At 41.7% G+C, this 24,424-nt stretch overlaps 1 protein-coding gene and 1 long non-coding RNA gene across 3 annotated transcripts in view; one reads left to right on the forward strand and one right to left on the reverse strand.

The window, feature by feature from the left end:
• Window positions 1-5,471, reverse strand: part of LOC148145291 (uncharacterized) — a 119,195-nt gene extending 113,724 nt beyond the window's left edge. The window contains exons 1-2 of one of the 2 annotated variants that reach the window (XR_015761391.1): window positions 5,009-5,471; window positions 1,880-3,578 (exon numbers count right to left, since the gene is read on the reverse strand). This is a non-coding gene — a long non-coding RNA (uncharacterized LOC148145291). The remainder of the gene's footprint in view (window positions 1-1,879; window positions 3,579-5,008) is intronic. The other variant, XR_015761390.1, reaches the window with a different exon arrangement.
• Window positions 5,472-5,494: 23 nt separating this feature from the next.
• Window positions 5,495-24,424, forward strand: part of foxk2b (forkhead box K2b) — a 138,890-nt gene continuing 119,960 nt past the window's right edge. Inside the window, exon 1 of the mRNA XM_043714480.2 lies at window positions 5,495-6,133. Within this exon, the coding sequence (XP_043570415.1) occupies window positions 5,604-6,133 (530 nt within the window). The 5' untranslated portion in view covers window positions 5,495-5,603. The remainder of the gene's footprint in view (window positions 6,134-24,424) is intronic.

A 24,424-nucleotide genomic window follows, 5' to 3' on the forward strand; every position in this document is an offset into this window, starting at 1 on the left:
AGTCCACACCGACCCTCTGAAGAGTGACCCACCCAGATCCATTCCCCTACCCTATATTTACCCTGACTAATGGGCAATTTAGCATGGCCAATTCACCTAACCTGCACATCTTTTGATTGTGGAAGGAAACCACAGCACTCAGAGGAAACCCACACATCACAGGGAGAATGCGCAAACTCCACACAGATAGTCATCCAAGGCTGGAATTGAACTCAGGTCCATAGTGCTGTGAGGCAGCAGTGTAAACACCGAGCCACCGTGCAAAGGGCCTGTTTCCATACTGGAGGGAATCTAATCTAATCATAATCTGCAATTTCATGGCCTATACGATATACCACTATAATAGCGACAGGAGATCAACCCTGGCGCACTGAATAGATGCAAGAAGGCAGGCAAGGAAAACAGCACCAGGAATACATAAATACACAGAAACTTAGAAAATAGGAGCAGAGTAGGGCATTTGACCCCTCTAACAAGCTCTGCCATTCATTATGATCATGGCTGATCATCAAGCTCAGTGCCCTAATCCTGCCCTCCCTCCATTTCTGTTGATCCCTTTAGCCAGAAGAATTTTAGCTACCTCATTCTTGCAAATGTACAATGTTTTGGTCTCAACCATTCTCCATGTTGGTGAATTCCACAGGCTCACCACTCTGAGTGAAGAAATTTCTCCTTATTTTAGTCAGAAAAGATTTACCCCTTATCCTTAAAGTATGACACCTGACTCCGGACTCTCCCACTATTAAAAACATTCTTCCTACATCAATCCTGTCTAGTCATTTTAGAATGTTTATAGGTTTCTACAAGCTCCCTGCAGCCCCCACCCCCACCATTCTTCTAAACTCCGATGAATACAATCTTAACCAAATCAACTTCTCCTCATAAATCTGTCCAGCCACCCCAGGTAAACGTTTGCTGTATTTCCTCGATAGCAGGAACATCCTTCCTCAGATAAGGAGTCCAAAACTGCACACAATATTTCAGGTGTGGCCTTGCCAATGCCTGTAGAATTGCAGCAAGACACCCTTGTTCCTGTATTTGAATCCTCACTATGAAGGCCAATATATAATTTGCCTTCTTTATTGCCTCCGCACCTATGTGCTTACTTTCAGTGACTGCTGCACAAGGGCACCCAAGTTTTATTGAAAATTTCTCTCTCAAATGATAGCCATTCAAATAATAACCTGCCTTCCTAATTTTGCAACCAAAATGTATGACCTCACATTGTACTGCATCTGCCATGCATTTGCCCACTCATTCAGCTTGTCCAAATCACTCTGCAATATCTCTGCATCCTCATCATAGCACACCCTTCCACCTAGCTTTGTACCATCTACAAATTTTGTGGTTTTACATTTAGTTCCCTCATCTAAATCATTAGTTTATAATGTGAATATCTGGGTCCTATATCAATCCCTGCAGTATCCCACTTGTCACCGCCTGCCATTTATTCCTACTTTTCCTTTCACCCTGCAACACAGGACTACTTGCGGTGAAACACCACAAGCAGCAAGTGATCGAGTTAAGTGATTCTACAACCTATGGATCAGATCTAAGCTCTTCAGTCCTAGTCCAGTCCTGAATGGTAGGTAGTGTCAGGTTTGTGTCCTTGGCCCAATCATCTTCTGCTGTTTTCTCATGATCTTCCCTCCACCATAAGGACAGAAATGGAGATTTTCATTGTGCAATCAGCAATGTTCAATACCATTGATAAATCCTCAGATACTCAAACAGTCCTGAGAAAAATGCAGTAATGGATAGGGACTACAAGATGCATTACAGAAATTCACCAAGACTCCTTTGAAATCCAAGATCACCATCAACTAGAAAGACAAAGGCAGCTGATACATAGGAACACGACATCCAGCAAATTTCTCACCATCTATTCACCATCCTGGCTTGGAAAAATATCACCGTTCCTTCAGTGTTGCTGAATCAAAATCCTGGAACTTGCTCTTTAACAGCATTGTGAGGTTATATATATCATATAAACTGTAGTGTTTGAAGAATACAGCTCACTAGTCCTCTCAAGGGAAGATAGCTGTGGGCAATAAATGCTGGTCCACTCAGAAAAGCCCACATGCCCTGAATGATTAAGAAAGGTTCTTGAACAGTAGTCTGATGTTCAAGATTACCAATATTGACCATATTGGTAATTGACATTGACCATTAGACCATTGTCTCCCCATATATTTTAAAATGATGTGTCCAAACATGAACTTTCCAACAATCTTCACTCAAAGTTAGTAAACTGGAGAAGAAATTCTGGGTGATATTGTTAGTTCTGTCTGAGAAGACTGAAATTCTCATCACACTATCCAGTAACTGGTAGCAGATAATCCAAAAGTTGAATGTCCTCATTCAAGAGGTATATGTGTTCGCAGTATATGGTCACATCAGTTTTGTTGAAAAGTTATTGATTTGAAACATTATCTCAGTTTGTCTTTCTGCAGATGCTGACTGGCATCTATATTCCAGCATCTTCTCGTTTGTTTTAGATTTCCAGGATTGTCAGAGTCTGGCTGTTGTTGCCAAAGGTTTTATGGCCCCAAACAATGGGCCATGAGTATAAACACAAAATACTGTGGATGCTACAAATGTCATAAACGCTGCTCTGATGAAAGGCCGCAACTTGAAATGATAACTGCTTTTCTCATCGCAGATCCTGATCTGGTTTAAATATAAAGGTATTACATGAAACAGGGAATGGTTAGAATGTTGAACTTCCAGAAGCAGTATTTGAGGTGGGTAGTTTCCATTCATTCTTGGGGAGGCAAAGAAAATATATAGAATCATTAGAAATAGAAAGAAAAAAAGTACAGCTCATTGAGTCTATTCTGCCAATTATGATAATTAAGGCTGAATTTGGGCTTCAACTCCACTTTCCCACCCGCATATCCTTGATTCCATGAGATCACAACAATATTTCTATCTCCACTTTACATGAAGGAGGACAGAAGGATATGGTGATAAGAGAGTCGGGATATGGACTCCTATTAAAGAAAATAAGGAACACTTTGACAGTGAAACAGGAAAGCAGTGGGGTGGTCCTGTGCGCGAGACAGCTGGTCTCAGGGCATTGAGAGGTTTCTGGATCAGTGGTGCTGGAAGAGCACAGCAGTTCAGGCAGCATCCAACAAGCAGCGAAATCGACATTTCGGACAAAAGCCCTTCATCAGGAATAAAGGCAGTGAGCCTGAAGCGTGGAGAGATAAGCTAGGGGAGGGTGGGGGTGGGGAGAGAGTAGCATAGAATACAATGGGTGAGTGGGGGAGGAGATGAAGGTGATAGGTCAGGGAGGAGAGGGTGGAGTGGATAGGTGGAAAAGGAGCTAGGCAGGTCGGACAAGTCATGGGGACAGTGCTGAGCTGGAAGTTTGAAACTAGGATGAGGTGGGGGAAGGGGAAATGAGGAAGCTGTTGAAATCCACATTGATGCCCTGGGGTTGAAGTGTTCCGAGGCGGAAGATGAGGCGTTCTTCTTCCAGGCGTCTGGTGGTGAGGGAGCGGCGGTGGAGGCCCAGGACCTCCATGTCCTTGGCAGAGTGGGAGGGGGTCTCTGGTGACCATAAAAGCTGGCTGGAAGATTTAGAGAAACCAAAATTACGACATATCTTGTGGAGTCACGATATTATCATTATCCTGACAGCCAACTCACAGACTTGCAGTCCAACTCTAATCACCCAATTGAGGGTCCCAGTTCAGCCACATCCGAGAAATACAATACCAAGCACATCCATGATGGGATGTAGGACAGTTAAAGTAAGGAACAGTACCTGACAATATAGGAATAATTTACTGCAGATGCTGGAATCTGTACTGAAAACAACAAATGCTGGAGATCACAGTGGGTCAGGCAATATCTATGGGTGAAGAGTCATCTGGACGCGAAACGCTTGCTCTCTCTCCATGGATGTTGCCTGACCCGCTCTGATCTCCAGCATTTGTTGTTTTCATCTGAAAAAATAGAGCAGTTCTGTTTCAGTTGTGTCAGCATTACAGACTAATATCCATATTCTACTTTTAAAAATTTATGAATGTGATTAATAGCATGATAAGAGTATAGAAATTTGTCAGGGCAAATGGAATGCCATTGCATCTCTTTGCCTCCCCAAACGAACTGGCAGATAGACTTCAATTTCACAGCACGCACAAATTATGACGCCTTCGATAGTGTAGTACACCTTCTGCACTACCTGGGTGGTCGCTCTGGGCAGTTCAAAAGTTAATAGTGGTACCCACCCGAGCCGCAGCCAAAGCTGAGTGGGAGCTGCATGCCTACTGGCGCTGCAGACTCCGGTGCAATTCAGCAAGGCGCGGGTGATGTTTGTGGGTGGGTTTTGTTTTTAATTTCCCACTTTTAATAATGCAAATCCTGCCCCAGCAGCTCCTGTGTGCATCCGACAGCGAGGCTGTCTATTGGTTGTGAGAGTGTGCCTGCCCCTCCCTTGCTACTGCTGCTGAGGCTCAGTGTTTACAAACACTCCCCGTGCGCCTGGGGGCAGGGCCAGACAGACAGAGACACACACACACAGCTATGGGCACCACTGCCACTGAGCGGAGCACATGTCAGGGTGGGGGAGGGGAGAGCCAGATCCGGGCACACCCCCTGCCAACCACCCCCTCCCCCACCCAGGGCCCAGGCAGACCCCCACCAGGCGGCGCAGGCAGTTTGTTTTGTATTTTCCACCCGGTTTCTTCCCCCGCCGCCCCCCCAAAACCCTTTTATTAAGCGGAGTGGCTCCCCCACCCAAACCCGTCAAAGCGACGGCCCGCCGGCCGCAACACCCGGACTGGATCACATCCGAAACCCCACCTGGGAATTCAGGCTTTTACCTTTAGTTTTGGGGAAGGGGAGGGGAGGTGGCTGCTGGTTGAGAAAATATTCTAACCAGCTTCCACCCCCTCCCCCACACACACACCCCCCGCCAACCCCGTCTCCCCGGTGGTGATTTGCCATGTCCTTTGCACCGCATTGACGTCGAATGTAAAGACTGATGGCTACCCACCGTCCAGCAGGTGGGAGGCCTGCATCAACACCACAATCTGTATCCGGGACGCCGCAAAACTAAAAGGAGGAGAGAGAATCGAATGGTACCCCCCACCCGCCTTTCCAAACTGGCCGCCTCGGCGTTAACCGGTAGTCCGCTCCGCCGGTTGGCCGCTGATCCAGTCCGGGACTTCACTCCCTCTTCTCCTTTCCGCAGCCCCGACCCTTTGCGCTTCAACCGAACCTGCTGGGAGGGCGTGGACTTCCCCGCCCCTTCACTCCTCGCGCAACGCAGCCATTGGCAGCGACGGCGGTCACCCTTCGACCCGGGAGAGGGGGAGGAGGAGCCGCGCCGGGCCACGATTGGTCGGCGGGTCTGCCGATCAGCACGAGCGGCTGTTCGGGCCTCCGATTGGTCGGCGCAGCCGTCCATCCGAAGGGGTGGTTGACGTTTCTTCCGGCGTCAAGTTTGGTTTCTGTTGATGCACTCTCCTTCCCCCCCCCTCTCTCCAACCGTCTCTGGGCTGCCGCCGCCGCCGCTGCTGCTGTAGGGGAGCGAAAGATAAAATAAATTGATCCCCGTTTTTTTAAAATTAAAAATATACTAATATAAAATGTCTGGCGCCACCGCGGATCTGACGGATTCGAGTCCCAATGCCATCAGTAATAATAACAATAATAGCAGCAGCAGCACCAACTGCGGGGCCCGTGCCCTTTTGGCCCTCAAGTCGGCTCCGTGCAGCCCGTCCCGGGTCCAGGTTCACTGGGAGCCCGGGGAGGATGTGAACGGGGGCGGCGGCGACTCCTCTTCGTCCTCTGCCCCGGCTCACCCCCATCACCATCACTCGGGCGGCGGCGGTGGCTCCGAGGTGCTGGCCCGCCTGGAGGGCCGCGACTTCGAGTTCCTCATGAAGAAGAGGAGCGTGACCATCGGCCGCAACTCCAGCCAGGGCCAAGTAGACGTCAACATGGGCCACTCGAGCTTCATCTCCCGCCGCCACCTGGAGATCTTCCGCGGCGGGGACCCCTCGTCTGCAGCCTCCGCCGCCGCTGGATTCTACCTGCGGTGTCTGGGCAAGAACGGGGTGTTCGTGGACGGTGTCTTCCAGCGGCGGGGAGCGCCGCCCTTGCAGCTCCCCAGAGTGTGAGTAACGAGATAAAACCATCCAAAGTATGTCTCCCAACCATCAGACAGCGATCAATAACACATCAGCATTAACCTTGATTCTCCACCTTGCAATCTGCCGTATTCCTGCTCTAAACAATGTATGTGACACACGTATGGCTAGTGGCAATATGAGGAAGGTTAAAAAATATACCTGTGCACATCTGAAACACACTCCTGTTGCAATCCATCTCTGTTTAACTGTAGTGTCGTTTATCTGAAATGCATATGTAAACGCACGTGTGTGAGCTTATCCGTCACTCTCCCAATACAAACACGTGTTGAGATTTGAGGCACTGCCCTGAGTAAGTACGTCTTGTCCCTCATTTCGCCCTCCGGGAGGTTTAATTTTCAGGATAATTTATCAGCGGTCTCCTCCTGTGGAAGCATTGTACATTTTCACCTTGCCGATGTTACTAACCTAGATCAATGTGTGGAGATCCGCAGTGAAGGTGTATGTGACAGGCTTGGAAAAGGGAGGGGTGCCTTTCGTTTTCCTTTTTTTTAGCTTTCGTAATTATTGCTGGAAATTACGGGAAGTCGAACAAAGTATTTGTCGACTTTATGTATGTTATGTAAATATGTTAGAAAATCATTTTACTCTGTAAACACCTGCAGTAATACTGTACGTCTCATTTCCGTAACCAGTTGTTTTCGCCCCTACAGGCGAGTTTATTATTGCAAGGCGGTGTGTGTGTAGCAAATCGTTGTATTGGGCAATATTAGCATCGAAAATCCTCAATAACATTGAACTCGTTTAGTTTTTCTTCAGATGTTTTTAATCGCCTTTTATGGCCACTTTTTCTCTTCTCTAAACGGGGTTAAGTATATTTTTAATTTTACATAACGAATGTAAATTCCGGAATCGGCCCTTGTCGGCTCAATTGATGGTGCATAGTCCGCCGCCTAGTCTGTCGTGGGGTCATAATAAAAGTCAGGTGGAAATGCCTGGAAGGCTTGGTTGGATCTGGAATGTTAATATTTTAGACCGAGTCCGGGGGGGGGGGGGGGTGATGAGAGCTGTATACTTTGAAAAATGGATTACGTTTACCATCAAATGTACTAATAGTTCAGAGTGGATTTATAAATGTTCATATTTGTTTAAATTGTACTTTGTAATTAAGGCAAAACTGAAAGCTGTTTTGTCTGTTTTCACAGCCATGTGAGGGGGTAGTACTGAGTTATATTTATTTGCACAGTTATCATTAAGGGTTAGCAGGTTTTTCTGCCATTGTAACAAAATTTCGTTTTATCCACTGATGGAAATATTTGATTTTCTATAGTACAGTCAAAACAGCTATATCATTAGAAGCTCTAAACCCTGGAGTGTTGTTAATTTCATGTTTTAAAAAGTTGATCTTGTACTATTTTAATTGTGTGTCTGCCACATGGAAGCAGTTCTGTTTTATCCATGAGTTAATTTTAAAAATTAAGAAACGTGGAATTCAAAACAGAGATACATCAGCCATGATCTTATTGAACGGTAGACTGATTCTTGGGATGGCAAGACTGATGTGTGAAGAGGGTCTAGATTAGTTGGACCAAAACTCCCTCGGTGGAAAGCTCATAGAAACCTACAAAATTCTCACAAGACTAGACAGGTTAAATACAAAAAGGATGTTCCCAATGACTAGGGAGTCTGTAACCAGGGATCACAGTTGGCCATATAGGAATGAAATTAGAAATTACTTCATTCAGTGGTGAGTCTGTGGAATTCTCCGCAATTGTGCAGAAAGCAATTGTGGCCAAAATGTTGAGTGTTTTCTGGAAGGAATTAGATGTAGTTCTTAGGACCATTGGGATCAAGGGCTATGGAGAGAAAGTGGGAACAAGGTATTAGGTTGGATAATGATATAGCTGTTTTGACTGTACTATAGAAAATCAAATATTTCCACAATTATATTAAATGGCAGAGCAAGCTTAAAGGACTGAATGGCCTACTGCTACCTCTATTTTCTGTGCTTCTATGGAAAGATCATATGGCTCTACTTCTGATCCAGATTCATATGTTCATATGAATTTTTTTGTTACTGTGAGGTTGAAACTGCCTTTTTACTGACTAGAGGATTTTCAATATAACTAACTGAAACACTAGAGAAGATTGTTTGTTTTTACAGCAAAGATGTATATTAGATGCTTGTATTGTGGGGAAAATATCCCAATGCACTTTATGGGAGTGGTACTTCATGGATTTGACAGCCAGCCACACCAATATTAGAACATGACCAGAAGCTTGATCAAACATTAAGTTTTAAATACAAATTTTAAAGTGGGAAGAGAGGCAAAGAGGTCAATGTAGGAAATTTCAAATCTGATTCTGGGTGTCTGAAAGCACGGCTGCTGCTGATCGAATGATTAAAATCAGATGTACACAAATTCAACTTTGGAGGAGTGCCGATATCTCAGAAGGTTCTGTGGCTGGAGGAAATTACACAGAGAAGGAGGCGGCGAGGCCTCGGAGAAGTTTGAAGGCAAGTTTGGAAATTTTAAAATTGAAGCATTGCTAACTGGTAAACCTTGTAATGACATGGCGGCTGAGTAAGTGGAACGTTGCTTTAGACAGGAATTTGAATGCTCTGAATTTTGTCAGGGTTTTATATGGGAGATTGGCATGGAGTGAGACGGACAAGTAAATCTAGATTTAACAAAGGTATAAATAAGGGTTTTGGCAGCAGGGAACCTTAAGAAAGGATGGAGTTAAATAAGGTTGCATTGGGAGAAATAAATGGTTTAAGGGATTGTACAGATACTTATAACCGGACCAGTATTTAAAAACTGGCCATGTCTCTTCATTCATTCGCTGTTGGGTTAAAAGGTGCAAGATGAAAGACTGAGAAATTGTCTTTTAACCGGATATTGTCAACTGAGCAATTCTGAGCTTGGTGAAATACACATGGTATAAAAACTTCATGTTTTGCTTGGTGTGTGATCACCTGGAATAAAGCCAAATATGTGACCTAACAGACATTTGTTGCTTGGCAATCGGGCTGATGAGTTTATAACATCAGACATTTTATTACATCATGCTTGGGAACTGGGGTCAAGCAGCAGGTGATTGGTGGAATGTGGCTACAATATCTTCAGGACACCCACGTTGAAAGTAGTGTTTCAAGCAGTACAGTTAATGATGGGCCTATTTTGGCAATAGAATGGAACAGAGATATTTGACTTGCCCCTGCTTTTTTATCTTTTAGTCCCTGTTCAATCATTTATCCATTGTTCATTTGGGTCAGTACCATTGTGGCTGTGCCACTAGAATAGTAATCCTGAAGCTGGGACTAAAAATCAGAAATGAGTTCATATCTTACTCTGGTAGGGGGTTTAAATTCAATTCATTGATTGAATGGCCATGAACTCACTGAATTGTTGTTTAATGAGTTTGAGATTTTTTTGGAGAGGAAATCTTCTATCCTTGCCTAGTCTAATGTATGTGCAACTTGATGTTTGTATGTTTTCAAATTCCCTGATGAATCTCTTACTACATCTGCAACATGCTTCCGCAGTGACTGTGGAACAACAGTACATTAACCACATAAGGCAATATCAAATAATGCTCATAGCAATGAACTCATTTTGAACACTGAAGACCAGACGTGTGAATAATTTATAGACACATGCTTGATCATGAATTTCTAATTTCATGATTCTATTGACCCCACAAATTTGCAATACTTTATCTTGTTTTGTTGCTGTTTTAATGTCCACTAATTATGGTAACTTTGACACCATATGTAGATTTATGTAGTCAAGGCGTCGTTTGATGATCTTTTTCTTTATGCCAACTGTCAGTCTTGATCGATGGCTGTTGCTACTCAACCAGGATTTAAAGACCAGGAGCTTGTGATCTTGGATTTTGAGTAGGTAGATTTCTGTGTGCATTATTGATCAAACTTATTTGTGACATGATTGGTTACCTCCAAACTTCTTCCATATAACTAGGGATGAAAGTGTAAGATACTCCATATGGTTGAGGGTCCTCATGCTCGCTCTCTGTTGTGCTCGCACGTTTTCTCCAAAGAACTGCTTACAAGCCAATATCATTGCACCACTGCAATATAAACAGAGCCATGACAGGCTGGCATGTAGTAGACAGCTTGCTGACAACTGTGATTTCATCTGATGTACAACTGGTTTGTGTGATGCAGTCTTCTCCAAATTGGTCTCTTTTGTCAAATCACATGGACAAATATATAGCAAGATTACGAATGAAACAACACAACACCCGACAGATTTAAAACTTTCTTTATAATTGTAGGATCCACTGTTCTTGCAGTGCCTTTAGATTATACTCTACTGCTGAACATATGGATGAAGAATTCAATTTTATCATTTTAATAGTGACTTTTGAGGCTACATTCTCTAAGGTGTTGTAGGTATGCCTTGAGTTTACAGTCAGTGCAACCATAGATGAGGATGTCATCATGAATGTTTACTATGCCTTCATGTTATTGAAGTGTCCGCTTAATCCTCAAGTGTTAAGATCTGATGAATTGATTCTAAGGGTTGAGCCTCCTGTGCAAAAAGTGTCCAATGTGAATGGAGAGTGCCGTTAAGGGCCCCTTGATTTTTTTGCGAGCCTAATTTGATAGGAGCCTGGTTTGAGGTCAAATTTAGTAGAGTTTTTAGCTCCATTCACTTTCTCTATGATAACATCGGTTGTCGATATTAATCGTCTGTCTAGTTTTTTTGTTTTTGTTGACCACAAATCAGTGTAGATTCTAATCTTTGCTCTGGGGTTATTTGACTTGTGTGGCTAGGAGCCAGGGGTTCGGCTCATCCTCAACTTTCTCAAGGTCAAATTGGCACTGAAGTTCTTATCTGTGCTTTCTGAAATAGTAATTGGGACTGTGCAATTGGGAGCACATTGGGTTAATAAGCAATTTGCAAATAACACCGTTGCAGTTTGCTGGTACCAGTGAAAATTTCAACTGTAATTCTGTGTAGATCTATTGCTTGTGGAAACTGTTAAGTACATTACCACATTCTCCAGATATGATGTAGAATGCAGCTTTCTAGTGTAAGTAAAACATCAGCTTCTAAGCCCTGTGAACCTAATGCTTCACTGTAAAGTAAAACTTCCTATTCCCTGGTTTGGAGAGAATGGAGCAGTCCTGAAGCTGTGGTGAACGTTTTATCCACCATAACATTGACAGATGTACCAGTATCTGAGAAAGCATCTGTGTCTGAACAACCAATGGTCACTATCACATGAGGATAGTTACTATGTCTGAAAGTGACTGGGTTCAAATTTCACATAGCCTGTCTAAACAGATTGATGGAAATAATAATATTAATTGGTATTTTCAGGGTCCTTAGCTGCATTTTCTTCGACTTCTCTTGAGCATAGTAGTTGTCATCTTTCTGGTGGTGTTGATCTTAGTTGATTTTGCACATGAGCAATATCTAGGACAATCAACGCAAGTAAATCATTGCCTTTGTTACAGGCTTTACACTGTTTCCTCATAGCATGCCATTCTTGTCTGGTGTGGCTAGCAGCATCACGGAGAAACATTCTTTGGACAAGTCACAGTGACACTTGTTTATCAACGTGTTTGGATGTATTATTACACACGACGTGTGGCTGTCGCATCCTGAGGAGGGACCTCTGGCACAGAGTTAGGGATGCTACCATTGTACCAAGACCCCAAATACTTGATGATGTTTGTTTCTGGTTTTAAACCAGGACCTATCGTGGATGGTGAGTAGGGTACTTGAGTTATGAACAGTGTTTATAGAAGTACTTTAAGTGTAAAAACAAAATGATGTGGATGCTGGAAATCTAAAGCAAGCGCAATGCTGGAAAAACTTGCCATGCCTGGCAGCATCTGTGGAGAGAGAAAAAGCGTTAACATTTTGATTCCGCTATGACTCTTCAGAAGAATGCTTCTATGACTTTTTCAGAAGAAGAGTAGGGCAGCTCAGTGGTTATCATTGCAGCCTCACAGCACCAGGAGCCTGGGTTTGATTCCAGTCTCATGTTCCAATTTGCACATTCTCCCCATGTCTGTGTGGGTTTCCTCTCAGTGCTCTGATTTCCTCCCACAATCCAAAGATGTGGTGGTTAGGTGAATTGACCATGCTCATTACCTTGTAGGTTAGGGGTAAATGTAGAATAATGTGGAATGAGTTTGGGTGGAGTACTGTTCGGAGGGTTATTGTGGACTTGCCGGGCAGAAGGGCCAGTTTCCACGCTGTAGGTGAGAACGTGTATAGGATATGAGCAGGTAGGGAAAGAGTTAAATTTTGGTTTTGTGAAACAGAAGGTTTCGTTAAGCATGACTCAGATCAGATAAAAAGTTGCAGTAAACAATGAGGTGCTGGAAGCAAGTGTAGTGGGTTAACAAGGTGGAAAAGCATTCACTATGTAAAGCCATTTAACAAGATGAAGAAGCATTCAGTATGTAAAATCAGTTAACAAGGTAAAAAGTATTCTTTATGTGAAGCCAGTTATTCATTGTGTAACAACAGATGGCTTAATGTTTACTGTTGACGCTCACTGATTATAACAGTCACCCAGTCAATATGTACGTTGCCTTATCTGGATGCTCTTGCCTGTAAGTGACTATGTAATTCAACCAGAAACTGCTGTTCGAGAGAAGACCAAAACTTATGTCTCTGTGCACATGAGCGATCATTCTTTCTCCCTCCAGGGCCCGGAGTAAGATGGAGGAGGTAAAACTTCTCTGAGCATTTTGCTTTGATTGAGGCAGGAATGGGACGACATATGGATTCTTAAAAAAAAGTCATCCGGACTTAAAATGTTATCCTCTGATGTTGCCAAACCTAATGAGTTTCTCCAGCAGTCCTAGTTTGTTTTTGAACTTTAAGTGTGATAGTTACTATTGTTACTTAAGTCACAACTTCTCAGCAAGCAGAGGATTGGTGAAGTATAAACAGGTACGTCTATTTCCAGACGAGATGTAATATACGCAAGTTACAAGGGAGCTGAGAAACGGGTCTATTGTAAGCTGCTATTCACTGGCAATGATGATTGTTTTCCGTGAGGCTGAAGATGGATGCTGATGCACCAGTTGGAATCACCAGGCTTTATGGTACATTTGGCAATTGTCATGTGTGATGTATTGTGTATTATTAGTTCAAGTCATGGCTTGTCCTTTTCAGCACTGTCACTTGACCTCTTCATTTTGAATATTAAAGTGCTGGGAGTGTTCCCACAGTCCATGCTTCAATGTACTTTGGTCCAAGGCAGTGGTGTTTCAGGAGTTGTTACCAATGTTGGATTTTTTTTTTCCATGTTGGCTGTCAGCACATCCTTGAAGTACTTCCTGGAATGAGTCTACTCTGTCTGAGCTAAGAGAAGATGGTCTGCTTTGAGACTTTGTATCTGGCATCTGAACTATATGACTAATCCAAGGATGCTGATGGTAGATAATCATAACTTGATGCTTGTGAGAGCACACTGTTTTGATGTGCCTGTCCTCCTAGTTGGTGATAGAGGATTTCTGCAGGTAGTATTGATGCAGCACTCTAGTGCTTTGAAGTGCCTCATGTAGGTTGTACATGTTTCAGTCTATACTGTACTGTAGGGACCATGACTACATGGTAGGCCATGAACTTAATTTCAATATTGATGTTGCAATCTTCAAACATCCACTTCCTCAAGTGGCCAAAGTCTGCATCAGGTTTCAGGCAATGTTGAATTTCGTTTGTGTCAGCCTTCTTTGAAAGTTGACTTGTAAAGTATTGGAAGTATTCTATATTTTGCAGGCACTCATGAATCCTAGTCATTGTGGTTGGTATGTCTGCATTTGGAGGTTGCCACTGGAGGACTTGGGTCTTACACAACATTCAAAGACCAGTTTTCATATATACCTCAGTAAATATGTAAACAAATCTGAAGATGTTTCCAACATGACTCTCAGTATGGAACTATTACATTTGAGCTCTTTGATAAAAATCAGGCTGGTCTTCATTTTCAAGTGGTATAGTCTGAAATTAGATAGTCATCAGTCATTTCTTCACTATCACTGTGTCACTCTGAATTTAGTATAATGCAGTCTCTCAAATGATCAGAATATTGACTTCCATACTCAGTGACTAGCAATATCAGGGTCACCATTCTGTATATGACAAGTAGAACGCTTTTGGTGCCAGTGCAGACTTGCTTTAGCTGTATTGCAATGTCATTTCAGCAATGCAATAAATAGGTGACCTATTGCACCCAGTTACTTTGGATGCTGAGGATTGGTATCATTTACTCCCAATAGTCAGATACACATCTTTCAGGATCCTGACTAGAAAGATGTTGGCATCTATTTATGTTTCTTTTTGTCTTTAGCAGTGCGCATGTGTTTACCATTTTTCTTCAGGTGAATTGCTGATTGCACCCTGAGCCACGAACTGAAGGTCTAATTTAACTGCATGTTGTTCAGAATAATGCCTTCAAGATGGATCCATTTCCTGTTCTGGCTAAATTAGACTTGGGAATCTAGCTCTTCACTTGTTCTTTGTATTCTGCAGAAAGGTGCCTCAGCAGCTTCATAAACGTTTTCTAAGTGTCATAAATGTCCACGGTCCTTTATTCACTTTGTTAGAGAAAAACAAAGATAGAAAAAAAATGTTTTTTAAATGGTTAGAGTTTGGAAAGTGTGGGTGTCCAAAAGTGGCCTAATGTTTCATTTAATTAGCAAGCAGGAGCAGCAAGCAATTAGGAAGTCTATTGGTATGTTGGCCATCATTGCAAGGGGATTTGAGTACAGCAGTAAAGAAACCTTGCTACAATGTATAGAACTTAGTGAGACCTCACCTGGGTTATTGCATTACAGGTTGAGTCCCCTTATCTAAAGAAGGATACACTAGTCATATTTATTGAGAGAGCAACAGAGGTTTACCAGATTTATTTCTGGTAATGAGACTGGGTTGTATTTCCTACAGTTTGAAGAATGAGATGTTGCCTCATTGGAACTTGGATAATCCTTACAGTGTGAGATGTGGGATGTCCTTTGGCTGGTGAGTTTACCCCTTATAAGGGATAGTCTATTTAAGACTAAAATGAGGAATTTCTTCACTTGGGGTAGCAGACTTTTGGAATTCTTTATACCGAGGACTGTAGAAGTTCAATAATTAACCGTGGTCAAGACTGAAATTAATAGTTTTCTGGAGACTGATGACATTAAGGAATATGGAGATCATATGCATGATAATTGAATGACTGAGCTGGCTCGAATGACTAAAGACCTTATTCTTCTTTTGTTCATCTACGCAGCATGTCACATTCTCAATGTTGAAAGTCTGCTTGCTTGTTGAAAATTTACCCTTTCTGAATCGTCACCTTGATCTGATTTGACATTAATCCTGTATGTGTGCTTTTACTTATTGGTGTTGGACGCATTCTCTGTTTTGCTGCACAGATTTCTTGTTTTGACATTTCTTATTGTAACCATTGGTTCCAGAATCCGATTCCTGCAGGGTGATGAGCCTATGCGTTCTTCAGAGGAGAGCTTCATGATCGGTCTAAGACTGTACTTGTCACTTGTCAAGAGTGGTATTGGAAAAGGAATGTGTTGAAGGGCTTATGCCTAAAATGATTTTCCTGCTCCTCGGATGCTGCTTGACCTGCTGTGCTTTTCCAGCACCACACTCGACGCTGATTTCTAGCATCTCAGTCCTCACTTTCTCCTCTGTACTTGTCATGTGGCTTACTTGGTTACTACACCAATGCTCGAAGCTACAGTGTGGTTCATATTTACTGTCATCTTTTAGTAATGTGCTTTTTCTCTGTAAGGCCTTTATAGAAAGTGTTGGCTCCAATTTCTGAAAGGCAGCTTCACAGAAAGCTAATTCTCTGGCTGATCCATAGCTTAACAGATTGCTTCTCATCCACTTCATGCAGGCATACATTATTAAATATATGGGGATTACCTCATTTATGATAGTGGTATATTTATTTTCACATGTTGCTTGCCCAAGTCTTTAAGTGACTAAATCTCAAAAGCACACTTTGTCAGAAAACGCTAAACATTGTCCGGAAGTCTGTAGCCTTCCAATTCATGTTGGGGAAATGGGTGCTCATTTTTCTGATGCTCCCTATCTTTTGCAGATGTTCCCAAATTGCAGAAAATTTAGAATTTCTCCTCCAAGATGTCCATTGTGTTGTATGTGTTCTTTTTATATTCTCTTCCCCTTTTACTTACTGTTCAATGTCTGCCATGCTCTTTCCAGTCGCACTGTTGTCCCATTTTGTCCTTGTCCTAACCCTCACTCAGCACTTTTGTCTGGGGTTGCACCGAAGATCACCTCAATGGCTGGCAGATTTTTTTTGTACTTATTCAAAACTGACTGCAAAGGATGACCCTGAGCTAATTTAGTTACCAAGTGCTACTGATCTGGCTGCCCTTCAAATCTGGTACTCCTTGTTCTGCATAAGCATTGTATGTGGAATAATTGTGTTTCCTGGGATTTCATCAAACAGGCAGCTTCTGCTTTACTGCAGGCAGCTTGTAGTGTACCAAATGTTGTCTGATGCTTCCCTCTTTGGTATCCTTTGTTGTATTATGGCCATCATATTGCGTTACTTTCTTCATGTAAGCTCACTAGTCTCTTTGTCAGGCTCGGTAGCTACAATAGGTTGTTTTATTTGAAAATAAAAACAGAAATGTAGAAGTTACAAGAGAATTCGGCATACAAATCTAACAAAGAAATTCAGCACGCACAGTCTGCTGCTCATATTTTTATATCTTGATTCAGCGATAACAGGCAATACTATCTGAACATTCTCTTAAAATAATATTCAAAATGTTGCTGTTGGCGCAATTAAGTAAAGTAACTGTGGACTCCCATAAGGTAGTAATCTTACTGATTGTAGAGTGAGTACTTGAATAAATACTGAAGAAGGGCTTATGCCCGAAACGTCGATTCTCCTGCTCCTTGGATGCTGCCTGACCTGCTGCGCTTTTCCAGCAACACATTTTCAGCTCTGATCTCCAGCATCTACAGTCCTCACTTTCTACTTGAATAAATAGTCAACCGTGCTGTTAGTGAGGTACAAAATCACAAAACAATGGTGAGTTTCTGAAGAGAGATGTGACTGTGCAGACCTCTTGCAAAACTTTATTAAGTATAGTTTTAGAATGTTAAATGAACAGCTACCTAAAAGACCTTCGACTCCAATAACTTCTCTTAATTAAAGTAGCCACATTCAGCTTCAAGACTACAATCATAACAACAGAGAAATTCATTTACAACAAAGTTTATAAATTTAAAACATTCCTCCCTGGTTGGGTAACATCCTTGGAGATTTTTGAAGGAAAATTTAATTTATTAATTTGTAGAATTTCGTATTGATATGTTACAGGCAGGTGGCTGTTTTATTCCAAAACATCTTCGGCAAATGACTCAGAATTATATTATAAACTGATCTGTACTTCAAATCACGTTTCCCACCTAAGTGGAAAAATTATATGAAGACATCTTTAATTTCCCAAACTGCCAAAGAAAGTCAGATCTGCAAATGTCTCTTCCAGACTTTGATATCTTCAGTTTTGTCCACAAAATTTGGTGAGCCCTTTCCAATTGATCTAAAATTCTGTTGTTTCATCTATCTTATACTAACTCCAGCTCTTTATCACTCCTATTGATGGCACAGTTTATTGGTTCCTATAGACTCTTATTGTATTGAATTCAAAACCTTTGTTCTCCTTTTGAAATCAGTCTGCTGTTTTTTTTTATTCATTCACAGGACATGGGCATTGCTAGTTGGCCAGCATTGTTTGTCCATCCCTAGCCACCCTCGAGAAGGTGGTAATGCACTGCTGCAATCCATGTATGGTAGATTGACCCATAATACCATGAAGGAGGGAATTCCAGGATTTTGACCAGGAAGGTGCTATCTAAGAAATTTTGGTGAATTTCTGCATTGTATCTGTGGGCGGCACGGTGGCACAGTGGTTAGCACTGCTGCCTCACAGCGCCAGAGACCCGGGTTCAATCTGACTGTGTGGAGTTTGCACATTCTCCCCATGTCTGCGTGGGTTTCCTCCGGGTGCTCCGGTTTCCTCCCACAGTCCAAAGATGTGCAGGTCAGATGAATTGGCCAGGCTAAATGGTCCGTAGTTTTAGGTAAGGGGTAAATGTAGGGGTATGGGTGGTTTGCGCTTCGGCGGGTCGGTGTGGACTTGTTGGGCCGATTACTTTACACTGTAAAGTAATCTAATCTAATCTAATTGCTAACTCCAGCTCTAAGTTTCTTTTTCTCAAATTTGTTTTGGCATAGTTGACGAGATAGACAGCCTTTGATTATTTAACAGCATTGTGAGTCCAAAGTGATTTGTTTTTCAGCACTTCAATTCAGAAGTCACATTGGATTCCGTTTTTTAATTCGTAGGATGTGGGTGTTGCTGGCTGGGCCAGCATTTATTGCTCATCCCTAGTTGTCCTTCAGAAGGTGATGGCATGCTGCTGCCTTGAACCACTAAAGTCAACATGCTGTAGTTTGACCCATGATGCCATTAGGGAAGAAATTTCAGGATTTTTAGGCAGTGACACTGGAGGAGCCAAGATATGCTTCCAAGTCAGGATGGTGAGTGGTTTGGAGGGGAGCTTGCAGGTGATTATGTTCCCACATACCTGCTGCCCTCATCGTTCTAAATGGAATTGGTTATGGGTTGGAAGGAGCTGTGTAATTTCTTTGTCAAATTTCTGCAGTGCATCTTGTCAATAGTACACACTGTTTCTACTGAGCATTGATGGTGGAGTGATTGCATGTTTGTGGATGCGATGCCAATCAAGCAGGTTGTTTTGTCCTTGATGGTGTCACCCTTGAATGTTGTTGGAGATGCGCTGATCCAGGCAGCATATTCCATCACACTTCCTGACTTGTACCTTGTACGTGGTGGATAGGCTTTAGGGAGTTTGGAGGTGAGTTACTCACACAAGTGCTGCTGAGTTTTTCCAGCACTTTATTTTTGTTTCAGATCTCCAGTATTTGTAGTACTTTGCTTTTAAGTCAAGTATTTGTATTTTGAATTTTTTGTTTGTCATGTTCTACATAATCAAAGTCACATTTGGTTACCAATTGCATACAATATTGGTCACTTCTCTTTTTTTGTTTGTTACGTAATACACCAGAAAACAATTATTTGGCCCAGATTGTCTGGTCTTCACAGTTGAAGATTGGACATACTCCAACATATGTGCTACAGGACTCATCAGAGGTTGTGGCGTACTGTACATTAACAGCCCAGAAGTTTAAACTTCCAATGTGCAATTGCTTTGCATATAGACTCCTCCAAAATAATCCACATTTCTAAGTTAGGTTTAGAGACTTTGGAAGGTTCAGACTTAATTGTGTGAATAGTTATTCAGAATAAGTGTTTTTTTGAGTAGATTTTAATTTCCTAAATCACTGAAAGGAATTAAAGAGAAAGTGGTTAGCACTGCTGCCTCACAGTGCCATAGAGATGGGTTCAATTCCCGCCTCAGGCAACTGTCTGTGTGGAGTTTGCACATTCTCCCTGTGTCTGCGTGGGTTTCCTCCGGGTGCTCCAGTTTCCTCCCACAGTCCAAAAATGTGCAGATTAGGTGAATTGGCCATGCTAAATTGCCCGTAGTGTTAGGTGAAGGGGTAAATGTAGGGGAATGGCTCTGGGTGGGTTGCTCTTCAGAGGGTTAGTGTGGACCTGTTGGGCCAAAAGGCCTGTTTCCACACCATAAGTAATCTAATCTAAATATAATTTTTGAAACATCAGGGGATTGTAAGATATCAGCTGGCACATATGTTGCCTGGGGTGGATAGGCCTTGTCTTGTTGAATGGTGGAGCAGGCTTGAGGGCTCAGTAGACCTCTGGCTGCTTCTGTTTCTTATGTTCTAATCTCCTGGATTATTGTGACTAACTGAGGACCGTTTTTACTCTAACCTTTCTATTATCTCCCCACACGTGACTAACCCCCACACCTGATCTATCCTACTCCTTCATCCACTTAACCACACAAATTAAATTTTCTCTGTAACTTGTAACATGCCAATGGGATCTTTCACTCCCTGAATAAGGCAGTTACTGTTGTTTAAAAATAAAGGTGCACGATTTGGTTTCCAGAGCTAACCCTTCACTTCTTTGAAGACTCACAGCGCAGTTGTGCTCCATGGTTTTCTAGATCCGAATTAGAAGTTAAGGCCAGAAACGCAGAATTCCGGGGGAGACTAAGTATAAAGGAGTAGAGTGATAGTCCATGTGTGATTGCCATTCCTTGGAACATTCGGTACATTATATTTTGCTTTGGGCGTGGAATAAGTTAGTGCAAATCTTGTTCAGTTCTAGGTTTTTCTCAGGTGTAAGAGTTTCAAGAATATCTTCCAATTTGCCATCTCCAAAGGAGAGGTCAGGCCTTTTCCTTTATTATCTTATTGTTGTAAAATCTAATACCTTTGTGCCTTTTGAAATATAATCAGTTTTGACAGCATAGGAATTCATATGATGGCTGTAAATGCTTATCTGTAAGTAATAGATTGAATGTAGATATTCTTTTCTTCTGATCAAAGACAACGGGGCTGCATTCCTTTGAAAGATAAACTTACAAATAATGATCAGATTTTATCATTGAGCAGAATTAATTAGCCAACCAATCTAGTTTGTGTGTACAAAATGTAGGCCTTCCTCTTGTTAACCCTGAACTAAAATGCCTTTCTGTTTAATAACAATTACAACCTGAACATATTCCCTGCTAAATTTCCAGTGTAAGTTGCTTTGCTCCCAACATAAACAATGACTGTCTAAAAGTTGTACTTTCTGCCCGATACTTTCTTCATCTTTGCCATTGTGAAGTTCTTTGGAAGAAATTGAAAATATTCAATAAGGAGCATTCAGGATCTGAATTGTGTACACTATTAAGGCATGGATTATTTTATTTTCATTCCAGACTGCCTTTGTTGGTTACATTAGTGATGTAACCTTAAATAGATAAATTGCACGTTGCAATTTTCAAAACTCTACACAGTCACCCAGAATTAATATTTTTGGTGCTACGTAATGTGTTCTGAATGTGTGAATCTTTGAGCTGTGCTGACTGTGCCCAGTCTGATGTCTCTCAGTCTCTGGTTGGAAAATCAGCTGACCTTTAGCACAATTTACTGATGGAGGCGTACATATTTTTAACTTGTGTTAGTAATAGTTAACAAGGTTATTTTGTTTCTGTTACATAGTGAACTTTATCTTGCTATCTAATTCTCATTTGCTGAAACTTATTCATGGTCTACCCTCCACTTAAACTACCAAAAGAAGAAAGATTGATGACAGCACTCTACCCAACCACAAGCTACCAGTGGTTGGTACATGGGCATCATACCAAAATACCATACTGGATCACTATTGACAAGAAACTTAACAGAACCAACCACAGACCTATGATAGTTTCAAGAACACAGCAGAGATTTGATAGCCTGTGATGGATGACTCTTCTCTTCCTTTCTCTATAGAGCCTTTCTCTCTTTGAAGGATAATTCCAGAGTTGGATAATCCTTGCTTGCCTGGATAGGTGTAACTTGCAACATCACAAGAAGCTTCACAACATCCACTTAAAAGCAACCCCACTTGTTTGGCAATCCATTCATTGTCTGAGACGTTCGCACCCTCCATTGCTAGCCAACGCACCATGAATGCCTTTTAAAATGCATTGCACCAACTCATCAGGGAATCCTCAACAGCACTGCTAGAATCCACTACGTCTACAACCTAAGCAGCAAGCAAATGGGAAATCCAAGCATTATAATTACACCTTCGGAATCAACCAGTATTCTGTCTTGGAAATATATGTCCATTTCTGCAATGTCACTGGCGCAAATTCCTGGAAGTCTTTAACAGTGCTGTGAGTGTACCTTTACTAAATGACTTTCAGTAGATTCAGAAGGTGACTTTGTCATCTTTTTGAGGGCAAGTTTAAAAATAGGCAAAAATACATGCTTTGCCAATGAGTCCCACATCCTGCGAATGACTTTTTGTTTTAAAACGTGGTTTCTTACAATTATTTTGGTAATGAAAGAGAGTACAACATTTAGGAAATACAGTACTAACTTTTCTAATTTATTGATCTACCCACTGATCAAATTGGATTAGTTAAAAAGTAAGTTAAGTTAATCTTAGTCACTTTTTTTTTAACTCCCAGTGCACATTTGCTGAATGTATTTTGCCTAGAAAATCAGCATAATAACTGTTTCATGTGCCTTTCCACGAACTCAAAAGAAGTATTTTCTTGGTAACAAGAAGACCCCATGAAGCTAACCACATCCTGTCGTCTGTGTAGAAAAAGCTAGGTCATGATTGATGCAAACATTGTAGAGTATTGGATGCAGATTAAGATGACATCCCATTTTTATGCATCAAACTGAAATATATACTTCAGGAAAAAAAAATCTTAGCTTTCATCATTACCTAACAAAACGGCTGACTCCAGTAATGCAGTTATATATAACCTTATTAGCCTTGCCATACTTGATTGTGATTTTATAAATCTCAATTCATTTAAGTTACAGGCAAGTAGTCTTTCTAGTGAATGGAATAGCTTTTTTAAAATTTCACCTCTCATGAGATTTTGGCATCACTAGCTGACCAGCATTTATTGCCAGTCCTTAGTTGCCCTTGAAAAGGTGGTGGTGTGCTCTTTTCTGGAACCACTACAATTCATGTGCTGTAATTTGACTGACAATGCCCTTATGGAGGGCATTGCACTGAGCCCATTTTATCTTGTCTCTTAAGCTTGTCTTAAAACTGTAGTTGCAAATATTGAAAATCTAAAATTGAAAACATTGAACAGATGGAGAAGGTTAACCAGCACGTGGAGAGAAGAATACTTCCACCTCTGGGACATCACTTGTCTTTGCTTTTGTCTTAGCTCAACTACTGAAGTCCTCGTCAGTGCTTTTTTGCGATATCCAGATTTGATTTGTTTCATAACTTTCTTAATCGAAGTTGCTCTGTACACTGATATCCAAACGTCGATGATCAGAATTTTGGATTATCTGAACAAGATCTCAAGGTCTCGATGCTTGGGTAAACTCGATTATCCAAACTTTCGATTATCCGAGCAAATTACTCCCTGTTCGTGTCGTTTGGATAATTGAGGCTGCCCTGTATAGCCTTGCACCATCCATAAGTTTCAACTCATCCAAAATTCCCCTGCTTGTATCCTAATTCTTGCTTTTTGTTGCACCTTCATTCAAAGTATCATCTGTTTCTTCCAAAAATGTCAGCTGACTCATTTTAGTTTATAGTTTTGTACTACTTCTGTGCCCACAATTGACTTCTGCTAATGAAACAAATCATTTAATCGGACAAGAATATAGGAGCAGCAAAACGTAATTCACTTCATTCGATCATATGAGTCTTCTGTACTCTTATCATTTTCCTGCCACAGAGCTGTTTCCCTGTGTCTTTTAGTCCTTTAACTAGTTTGTGGGTTTAAGTTTGTGCCTGCATTTTCCATTAGCCTATGCAGCATGTTCAGCACTGTTTGTCTTTGTTCATTAATGAACTTTTATATTATTGTTTGTTTTGTTACCCCTCTTGCCCTCCCACCAACCACTTGCTCCCCCCCCAACACACACACACCTCTGTGTCTGTCTGTCTCGCTCTCGCTCTCGCGCTCGCTCTCTTGCTCTCGCTCGCTCCCTCCCTCTCTCACTCTCTCTGTGTATGAAATAGTGTCTTTGATCTGCTCCAATATTCTCAATCATGGCTGATCATTGACTTCAATGCCACATTCACTTGCTGTCCCAATGTCCCTTGATATTATTGGTAGCTCCAAATAATTTTAGTCTTAAATTTAATGATTGAGCTTCACAACCCTCTGGGATAGGGGCTTGCACAGATTGATCACCTGAGTGAGCGTGTTCCTCCGCATCTCAGTCTCAAACAGCTGGCCTTAATGCAACTTTATTACTGATATTAATTTCTATGGATTTTAATAAGTCTCCATGAAATAATTATCTTCCTCTGAAAACAGAAACAGTAATAATTTGGCTTCTCTGCCATTTTTCTCTTTCTTATAAATTTTCCAGTACTTGCCTGAATTGAACCCACATTTGCCTTACTAATCTCTTATATTTTGCATGCCTGGAGAAACTTTTAGAATCATTTTCTTTCTTGCTATTTTACATTCATATTCAATTCACTTTATCAATTTATTGGTTCTCCTTTGCTAAATTCTAAAACTTTAAGTCTTCAGGATTACACATTGTGGGGAGTTTTAAGCTTTTTCCTTTGCAAACCCACTGTTAAATTCCCTTGTTAGCCATAGCGCTCTTTTTCTGAAAGGAATGTA

This window comes from Chiloscyllium plagiosum, unplaced genomic scaffold (assembly GCF_037043375.1).
Source record: "Chiloscyllium plagiosum isolate Xiang-an unplaced genomic scaffold, Cpla_swu_hap1 HiC_scaffold_25, whole genome shotgun sequence".
Taxonomy (NCBI): domain Eukaryota; kingdom Metazoa; phylum Chordata; class Chondrichthyes; order Orectolobiformes; family Hemiscylliidae; genus Chiloscyllium; species Chiloscyllium plagiosum.